Raw genomic sequence first — 10,009 nt, 5'->3', positions numbered from 1 at the left:
CTCATACACACACACACACACTCCCTCCTCCCCTCGAGTGTACCGTGGAGCCCGCCCCCTCGGAAGCCAGTGCCTCGGTTTCTCGCCATTACCTGTCATCTCGGACTGCGCACTTCCTTGCTACGTGGCACTTTCCACGAACATCTTCCTTCGCCTTCCGAGCCAAGACTCTCGCTTCAAATTTGTCTGCACCGTCAACAACGCCTACTATGCACCCACCCACCCTCCAGCCCACCCCACATCCGTGGCCCAGACCTCCATCAACTCCCACTGCGACACGACCAGGGGGAGCCGAGGAGCGCGTGGAAAGCACCTCGGCAGCGTCCTTATTAGCTTTTGTGGGAAATCCGGATCCCTGTGAGGATCGGTTTCAAACCAGGGGCCTCTGCCAGGAAAACACCCGTGCCGATAAACCTGGGAGGTGCTGGGCCGCCCGAGCCCACCCCCGGCCTCTGGGGGGCCCCCTTCTACTGTCCCCTCAGCGCCTGCATAGAGCATTCACACTTCCTTTTGTTAAACATAGAATTTTTTTTTTTATTTTGAGCGTGACACTTCTCCACTAGGTAGCAAGGAAAAGTGATAACAATTACACATTACACAAAAAGTACTGTACCATTGCCTTTATCTTGAAGGTTTCGGAAGCCTCTACAGTTAATAAGTTAAATAAAGGGCTTGAGTACATAAATATTTGTCTAGGAACCCTACCGTATCTACAACACAGTAAGAATCTACAGGAGGACAAACTTTACCATACCACGCTGAGTGCAATTGCGTTATAACATTTCAAATATACAAAGCTCTGTTCTTTTTTTTTTTTTTTTAATAACAATGGTATGTACAGAATCATTAATCACAGTTTGGTGACTTCAACAGTCCATATTCTAGCAGAGTATTTCCCTTTGGTTTGATATAAAAACCTTGGTTGGTGTATGATAAAGAAGAGAACAAGAACAAGACGCCCCTTTCCGTTAAGTGCACTGTTAGCTATCTTACAGATTCGCATTCACTTCTCCGGCCCTGGCTTCACGCCGGAGCCCACGCTGGGGAAATCAACTTAGAGCGCCAAAATACTATTTAAAAAAAAACAAAAAACAAAAAACAAAAAAAAGCTAAGTGAGATGTCGGGAGGAAGAGAGGTTGGGCTTTAAAATTTTTTTAAGTTCGATACCAGGCGTCTTGGGGAGAAAACCTCCCCGATTTTCAATAAAGTAAGAACGGGAGAGAGTGGACATACGAGTTGGAGCGAGGTTGGCAGTGGCAGGGGCTGGGGCAGGAGCGGGAACAGGGACAGGGGTGGGTGGACAGCCAGCCGAGGAGGTGCCACGTCCGGGAGCGCCCAGGGCTGCCTTGTCCGCGTCCAGGCTGCTGCGAAAGCGGCTGCGCTCTCTCAGTGCCGTCTCGGGAGTGTGCTGGTCCTCGGTTTCCATTTGGTCTTGAGTGGTGCTGAGTGAGGTGACCTTTCGGGGCGCGCCCAGGGCGCAAGGGTGCCGGGCAGCCTTTAGCACACCTCCTTGCCCGTGCTGGTGCCCGGCAGGATGTTGAGCTGCGTGAGCTGCGCGGCGTGCTCCTTGGCCTTGAGCCTCAGCGCGGCTATGCTAGAGGCGCGTCTGTCTGCGGCTGCCGTGGCCGGGTCGGCCAGCGCGCCCGACGCCACCGCGCCCTCCACGGCCGGCGTGGGCTGTCTCAGGAGCGCAGCCGCGGTCGACGCGCTGGTCAGGGGGGCCATGGTGGAAAAGAGCCTGCAGGGAGAGCAAACAGCGCGGTCACGGCCTCGGGAGCTGAGCCGTTATCTCGGGCAGCGTTTCCCGCCGCCTCTCGCCAGGGGGTCAGGGGGGACGCAGAGGGGTGTCGCCACAGTGGCGCAGAGTCGCAGGTCCAGGGTGGGCCGCGGGATGGGACGTAGGCGGGGGCGCAGGCAGGAGGTTGGGCGCTCTGAGCGGGCTTTACTAGAGCAAGGAACCGACGGGGGGAAAAGACCAAAGGGCCAGATATTCCTGGAGAGGCCAGAGCCTGGGCAGCAGGCAGGCCCCAGAGCCCCAAACCCCACGGACCAATTGCGCCTTCGCTTAGGAAGGGGGTGTATTCCCAGACCTGGAGCTCCAATTGCCTGCAGTACTATTTTCCAGGAGAGAAAAGAGGAGAGAGAGACAAAGAGAAAAAGAAGAAGCGAGAGAGGGAGGGAGGGGGCAAAAACAAGAAAGGGAGAAAAGAAGGTGGGATCAGAACTCATCAAGACCTTTGCTGCAGACTTTGTACTCTAGGCGCCCCCTCAGCCTGGTACTCCTTTGGCCCTGGAAAAGCCGGCCTCATTTGCGGACCTTCGCACCAACAAGGCCGCCCTCCGGCGCCTGGCTGAGCTGCCAGTTCCCGGCCAACAACCGTGAGGTCGGAGTGAGGGGAGCCCGCCTGTTGATTTCTTCTCCACAGAAGGCTTTGACTGGCCACTGGCCCCGCGTCCCGGCGCGGCGATACCCCTTCCCCGCCACCTTCCCTGCTCCCCTGCAGCCTCTTGCCCCAGAGAACCGCGGACCCTCAATCCCCACGCTCACGCAGCACATGGCGACGCACAAGCCTGGAACTCCACTCCGTGCCACCGCCTCCGGGCAGCACCAGGATTGCTCAGGGTGGCGCCTCAACCCCCTTCGCGCAGCACCTCGGTGGTGCAGCTGAGCTCCGAGCCGCATCATCACCCCTGCCCCCTCCGCTTCTCCTCAGGGCTCTGGCTTCCAACCTTCGTGCCATCTCGGAGTTTCCACGATTAGAAATGAACCCACTAGGGCTCGAGGAGAGCCTCCTGCTTCTCCACCCCTCATGCCTCTCCACCTCACCCCTCTTCCAGCCTCTCCGAAGCTTGAAATCCGGTCCCCCAGCTGTGGTTTTGTGGGCTTTTACAAGTCACTAGCTGTCAGAAGGGAAAGGGGGGAAGGGTGGCAAGGGACTGCAGGACTTAACTTTTTTTTTTTTTTCCCCCAGCAAGAAATAATAAAGTGTGGCCCGAAGGTGGCATAACATGCCCTGGTTCCACTAGGTAAACTGAGTCACTACACTTCAATGCACTCGCTGTTTATTTTATTGGTTTGTTACAAGAAACTAATTTTACTTAGTCTTTTTTGAAAATTTTCTCTTAGATGATTTTTAAGTGGCTGCGCAGTTGGATGAATCTATTATTTCTTTGTTCTCCCAAAGAGAGATCATTGAAGCTGCATTCAGTTTTATTTTCACTGCACTTTCCAACTTAATACATCCCTCCTTTGTTTCTTTGTCTGTGTGATTATACAGACTTTCTATTTCATCATTCGATGTTCATTTAAAGAAAGGGAGTTATAACATACGATGAACTGTTTCTTTTATTTCGTTGTCTTGTGCCTCATGGGGGTCAGGAGTTGCACATATGGGGCTATGGTTGGCAGCGGATCACCTGAGTGACAAGGAAGATAAAGTCTGGGAAAGAAGAGAGACTTCTTTGCACCCAGAGGATGCCTGGCTCCAGGGCTCCTGTAGGACCAGGGCTGTGTTCCTCTGACTACCAGGTTTGGGGGCATGAGGATTTTTGCAGAACTTGCAAAGTCATTCTGTCTCTGTAGCTGAAACCTGTGCACGTCTACATACATATTACCTATAGCCTGGGCTGTTGCCGCCTTCAAAAGGTACTTTTACGGTTTTCACTGAACACTCAAAACTGCCATGGTTGTTGTACTGCCACTGCCCTCCCCTTTGCCGCTCGGTTTCAAGTCATTCCCTTCAAGATCCACATTGTTTGAGGCAAAATTAGAGAGTATTTTCTTTGGCTAACTCTCTGAGGTCAGGCCAAAGAGATAAGATGTGTGTAGCTCTCGGCCTGTCTCCAGCCTCCTCCCTGCCCCAGGCTGTGTGTGTGTGCGTGTGTGTGTGTGTTGTGCGTGTGTGTGTGTTGTGCGTGTGTGTGCGCGTGTGTGTGTGTGTGCGCGTGTGTGCGCGCGCGCGCTCAGGAGGAGGACAGACAGGCAGACAGACAGACAGACAGACATCCCCGAAGCCGGGTGTTACCTGCCGAATGCAGGGCTGATGAAGGCCGGGTGCCGGAACACGGCGGCTCCGAGGAAAGTGCTCAGGCCCAGCGGCGCCCCGCTGGGAGGCAGGCTGGCCGAGCCGGGAGGCGGAGGTAGGCTCGGGAAGGCGGCGGCAGCGGCGGCGGCAGCTGCCGTCCAGGCCGAGTCGAGTGCGGGGTGGTGCGGGGGGAAGGGGCTGGCGTCCAGGTAGGGGCTGAGCGGGTGGGTGGCCGACAGCGGCCCGGGGAAGGGCAGCCCCGGAGGATGGGTCTGCGCGCCTGCCTTCTCCCGCTTGCGCCACTTCGCCCGACGGTTCTGGAACCAGACCTGCAAGGCAGAGATAGCCCGGGGTCGGCGCGGGTCTTGGCCCCGCGGGTGCTCGGGGCGCGTCCCCGCCCGTCCCCCTCACTGCGGGCCCCGGCCTCCTTTCCACTGCGGCCTGCGCCCACCTCGGCCCTCTCTGGCCTCCGGTTGTTCAAGGACACCTCCGGGACCAAACTTAAAGCCAGTAGCAAACCCTTTCCAGTGGGTATTTCAACTAGCCTAGTTCTTATCAAGTTTAAGGAAAATGGTTCGGTGTATTTAGAGATAGAGAAACCAAGGTTTAAATGTCTGCGCTGCCATTTGCTTGCTGTGCGTCTTTAGGCAGGTCACTTAAACCTCTCAATCTCAGTTTTCTAATCTGTAAAATGGGGGTAATAAACCTGTACTCATAAGTCTCTTCTGAGGAAGGAGTAAAATAAGGCAGGTGGAAACTCCTATTCAGCTTTTTGCTGCACATCAGCTACTTTCCCCTGCTTCGCTAGTTCACCCAAGAGCTGGCAAAATCCCTGCTCTGTATTTAAAAGGGAATGGGGAGGCGGTTCATTTATTCTTTCCAAAAACATTTATCGAACACCTAGCGCACTAGGCTGGGTTCTGGGGTTTGGGAGGGAGGGAAGCAATGCCAACCGCAATTTCTGAACAAGCATACGTTTTAAGGGTCTGTTCCTCATGAAATAAAATACCGGGCACGCAGCCTGCTATCTGCAGGGGCTCCATGGTGGGCCCAGTCCTGCCCAGGAAGACACTGACTGCGTACACCAGGTATGCAGCAGTGACCTGGATATATAGAAATCAGAGTGCAGGATACCTGTCAACTTTCCATATCTTCAGAGCTAACAGGTCCTTTATTTCTTTGGGGGATGTGGTTTAAATAGGTTATTTAAATAAGATAGTTCTAGGCTTGGGGGAGGTTTTCAGCACAAGGTATCTTCCTAATTGTTAATAGAAAGCAGTTTTAGTAGAGACCTTTACCTGAAATGTGGCAGCTACCATAGTCTAAAAATAACTCCCAGGAGCATGAAATTATTTTATGTGACCTGCTCATCACACCCACGGCTAAGATATGCTCCTTCTCCCCTGAAGGCATTAATATTTTTAGGGCTGGGTTTATGCCTGCACACAAGTCTAAAAATTAAGAATGAACTCCAGGGCTATACAGAGTTATATTAAAATATAATGTAAATGATCCCAGAGGAATATGTTTTAAAAATGTTTTAAAGACATCCATGTCTTTCCAATATACACACTGGGGGCTGTCATTACTAGCACTAGTATCTAAGCTTGGCTTGACTTCTAGACAGCCACGCTGGGCAAGAAAAATGGAGAATCCAAATCAGTTGATTACTTAAAATTCTGCTGTAAAGGGAGCCATCCATAACATTCCACAGCCCTCAAATAATCTATTTGTGAACTGCAGAAACACTCTGGTGTGGAAATCCGGAGGCTTGAAAAAGTAAGACTAGATGGGACCAGGCTGGGTGGGCAGCTTTTGTGTATCCAAATCTGTCTAGACGAGAATATCCGCCACTCCTGGAGGTCAGTGAAAGGAGTAAGGGAGGGGGACAGTGCGGGCAGAATGCCTTTAAAGAACGTGGAAACCTTTTTACAGATGGATCGTCTCTCTGGCTCAACTGCAATTATCAAGATGTCCCCCTGCAATTCCTCATTATTGAATTAATACCTCTGAGGCCCCCCAAAGGTAAACGAAAGGACTCTAATAATTCATATTCACTTAATTACATCTTCTCCAGTGAATACAGAGAGAGGAGAAGGGGAGGGGGCGTTCTCCTTTTTTTTTTTTTAAAGTTATTTAACTTTCCCACGACTCGTTCCCCTGAGCTGAAAATACGGAGTTGCTGTCACATCTCTGTTTGACAATGGAGAAATGTGTCAACAGAAAGGAGGGGACAGGCCTCATCATTAGCCCTCTAATGCAAAAAGCTGTTGTGTATTAAATGAGCCATATGGAATTTATTGTGCTTTATCAGCGCTTGATTTTGACTGTAAAGTGATTCACTCAGCTCCTAACTCAGGGACATCTGTTTTCTGTTGGCCATCGGGGCTGCCCAGTGTTGATCGTCTCTTTGGTCATGAGGCCTAGGTTCGGAAATGCACTCTGGTATGGGGCTGCAAACACCTTTAATAGCATTGCACTCACTCCCTATTAGATCAATGTGGGCTCATTGCTATAAAAAATGGGAAATCAAATAGCATTAGCCAGCTCCTTGTGCGGGCGGAGGGGAAATCAAACAGCATTTTGCCTTCAAATGGCCCTGTTTGTTCTAGCACTAAGTGGGCTTTTATGAAGCCCGATTGGAGACTTAATCGCAGCCAAATACCTGCTTGGAGCTGAGCGGATTTGTCTAACAACCAAATCCATGCTCCATCCCATTATTTCAATCAGAAGAAGTCAGTCCGAGGATTGGTTCCTACAGGGGCTGGGGCGGGGGGCGGGGGGGGGTGGTGCTCAGGGGTGCTCCTGAACTTAAGTCTCAGGGACCCTAAAACCCCTCTTCTGATCCCGGATCCTGTCTTTAAGGCTCCCAAACCCAGAAACCTTTCCCTCCACTCTCCTAGGTCTTCATATTTTAATATCTTTTTGTGTCTGAACGTCTGAGTCTATTTTTCTGATTCTGCTTCTTTTCTTTTAATAGAGGGGGTCTCCACTGCCCCCCAATCCATCGACCCACCTCTCTCCCGCTCTCCCTCCCCAGCCTGCCTTCCTCACTTCCTCCCTCTCTGTGGCGCAGCTCACCTGGACTCGGGCCTCAGTCAAGTCCAGTCTCATGGCCAGTTCCTCCCTATAAAAAAGCAACACACAGACAGGAGGTCACTGCAGGCTCCAGCACCCCCTCTCAGCCTCCTTCCCCTTGCTGGCAGGCCTCCTCTGTTAGGGTCTCCCCTGGCTGCCTGCCCTCACCCCCGAACACTTGGATTTCGCCATCCCTTCACCATTGGAGTGCCTTCTATTTGAGAGCATAAAAATGCAACACATTGCCAGGTATAGGACATTATATATTATATTGTATCATATTATATTCAAGAGTGAGAGGGGTGGCTTCTTGAGTCTATGTCTATAAAACTGGGCACTCGGATTCTTTCTCACTCTTTCTTAAGCCAGAGTTAGAGAAGAAACACGCGCATTGCTTATACCCTGTTTTGTCTTAATAGTAAATAGGAGAACTCAGCACTCGATTAAAAATAATGTTTTTGCCCTCTTGGTTTCTTTCTGCCTTCTTTAAAAATATCTCTCTCTCTCTCTCTCTCTCGCTGTGTGTGTGTGTGTGTGTGTGCCTTTCTCTCCATCTCCCTCTCCCCCGCGTTCCTCCCTCCCTCCCCCCCTTAGGTCATACTCCCCATTACCCTCTGGAGATATGTTAAGCTTGTTAAGAGTTCAGTGGGGTAATTTTTCGATTAAACAAAATTCTGCGCACCTCCTGACTCCAGTGCCCACTACAAACCCTGCCCATCTCAGGGGAAGTCAATTTAACTGAAACCCTACCCCGTCATTGCAGTTATTACTGCGACAATTAAGGCAAATAGGAAACCATTAAGATGCTGTAAAACGGCTTACGACCTGTTTACCGAAAATATGAGAGCGCTGAGAATAATTGGCTCGCTGCTCACTAATATGAAAGAGCTGGGACTGCCCCAGCCTGGGACCCGGGTATGCACTGTTGGCAGGCCCCCCAGTCCACACCAGAAACTTCAGGACCGGGAGAAAACCGGTTCCCTAACTGCTTTCCGTTGCCCCCTGCTTCAGAGAGCTGGCTCCGGGGTAGGAGTCAAGGGGCTCTAACTAACTCCTGGGTCCAAAAGAGGTGGGCATGGGGCGAAGAGAAGCTGCCCCTCTTCACATATTTTGGTTCCCCCTGGAGATGCTAAAAAAGGGCAGACCTGGATGCCAACTGACACCACATTATTTTCTTCCTTTGAAATACACATGTGTGATGAGAGCAGAGCGCCTGTAGGCTAGGTAGCTATTTGACAGCACACACCGATTTGTAATCTTTTGCTTTTTTAAAAGGCTATGAAGGGCCCGGATGACACAGGGGAGGACCAAGTTTAGCTTAAGGGATGACCAAGTTTAGTGCCTTTGCCCTGCATCCAACCCACTTTTTTCCTTTTTCTGGTTAGGAGAGAGTTTGGTACTTAATTGCCAGAGCAACTGCACTTTAGAGTTGGCTTGGGCCTCCTGAGCCCTAACCAGCGATTTCTCATTCTGTTCAAAGGAACAGGCAGCTTTCTGCTTCTAAAATGCACATTGAAAAGCTGCACACGTCTCCTGCGAAGCTTGACAAACCCCGCGCCAGGCGGACACCCATCCCTTCTCCCTCCCCACTGGGAGCAGTTTGCCCTAACTCTGGCTCCAGCGCCTGAGCCAAGACCTTGGCCTTGGGTGGGAGAGGAAGGCCCCCCAGCCAGGATGGTGCCCCAGGTCGAATGAATAAATGCAGCCCAAGGGCCCAGTCATCTCACAGGCACATTCCTCCCCCCAGCAAAAACAAAAACAATAACTTCGGGTGAGGTCGAAATGGAGCGTAACCATGCGGAATATCCGGGTTGGCCACCCATTCCCCCCAAAAGACATTCCCTCAGCTGTTACGTGTACGTCCTGCCAGGCTCCCAGCAATCATTGCCCACCCCTGTAAACCCGTGTGCATTAAACGAACGCTGGGTTTAATAGCGGGGTTGGGGGAGAGGAAAGCGATGAGAGGGGAAGATTCTGGCTGGTGCCTTCAGGTGCACAGGTACTAAATACTGCCCAGTTCCGACTTCCTTAGATTATTTCAGGAGTCCTCAAGCGGCAGAACTTGGCTCTTTTTAAAGGCCTTCTCCGCAGGCACGGGCTCCAGCTTCCCTTCAAATAGCGTTAACTGATACCCACCAGGCTCCTGTGGCATCAGGCGGGGGTGGCGAGCACCCCACACAGCGGCCAAAAATAGCCCCTGCTTAGCTGTGGCCGCGAGGGCAGGCAGCGCTTCCTGCCCCTCGCCCTGAACCTGGCCTGGACCAGGGCGCCCGGAGCCCTGCGGGTATGCGCCGGAGTGCGCGCGTCTACAGGGTGGCAATCGCGCGCCCTGTGGGGACCGTTTCTTTTTCTCCGTAAAACTTGTACTTTGAAAAAATGAAACTTGAGAGACCTTGGGAAGGAAAGAAATCATCTCAGTCTAAACTTAAAGCCCGGAGGAGGGGTGGGGGAGACGAAGTGGATGGGTAGTTTGCGGCGAGCACAGAGGTAGGTGCGTTGGGAGGGTCCCCCCGGGTAGAGTCCAGGAGCGAAGTCTCTTCCCCGAGCCCCGGGCCCCAGCCCGCCCGCCTTCCCTCTCTGGGGCCTGCTTGCGACCTCCAGCCGCTGCCGCCGGTCCGCCCCGCGCGCGTACCTGGTGAAGACGTCCGGGTAGTGCGTCTTCTGGAAGGCCCGCTCCAGTTCCTCCAGCTGGTAGCTGGTGAACGTGGTGCGGTAGCGCCGCTGTTTGCGCTTCAGCAACCCCTCCTCTGAGTCGCTGCCCGCAGACAGGCACACGCTGTCCTCGCCATCCTTGCCCTCAGCGTCCTCTGGGTGCAGCAGCAGCTCCTCCTTGGGCGACAGCTCTCCGCCCTCGGAGGCCACGGCGGCGGCGGCGGCGGCGGCAGCGGCCACCGCGCCGGTGGCA

At 52.8% G+C, this 10,009-nt stretch overlaps 1 protein-coding gene across 1 annotated transcript in view; it reads right to left on the bottom strand.

Moving 5' to 3' along the window:
* Positions 1 to 1,498: 1,498 nt before the first annotated feature.
* Positions 1,499 to 10,009, bottom strand: part of ARX (aristaless related homeobox) — an 11,088-nt gene continuing 2,577 nt past the window's right edge. The window contains exons 3-6 of the mRNA XM_011382456.1: positions 9,737 to 10,008; positions 7,108 to 7,153; positions 4,027 to 4,355; positions 1,499 to 1,739 (exon numbers count right to left, since the gene is read on the bottom strand). Of these exons, the coding sequence (XP_011380758.1) occupies positions 1,499 to 1,739; positions 4,027 to 4,355; positions 7,108 to 7,153; positions 9,737 to 10,008 (888 nt within the window). The remainder of the gene's footprint in view (positions 1,740 to 4,026; positions 4,356 to 7,107; positions 7,154 to 9,736; position 10,009) is intronic.

The sequence above is a fragment of the Pteropus vampyrus genome, unplaced genomic scaffold (assembly GCF_000151845.1).
Source record: "Pteropus vampyrus isolate Shadow unplaced genomic scaffold, Pvam_2.0 Scaffold476, whole genome shotgun sequence".
In the NCBI taxonomy this organism is placed as follows: domain Eukaryota; kingdom Metazoa; phylum Chordata; class Mammalia; order Chiroptera; family Pteropodidae; genus Pteropus; species Pteropus vampyrus.
This window is presented reverse-complemented; position numbering and strand designations above follow the sequence as displayed.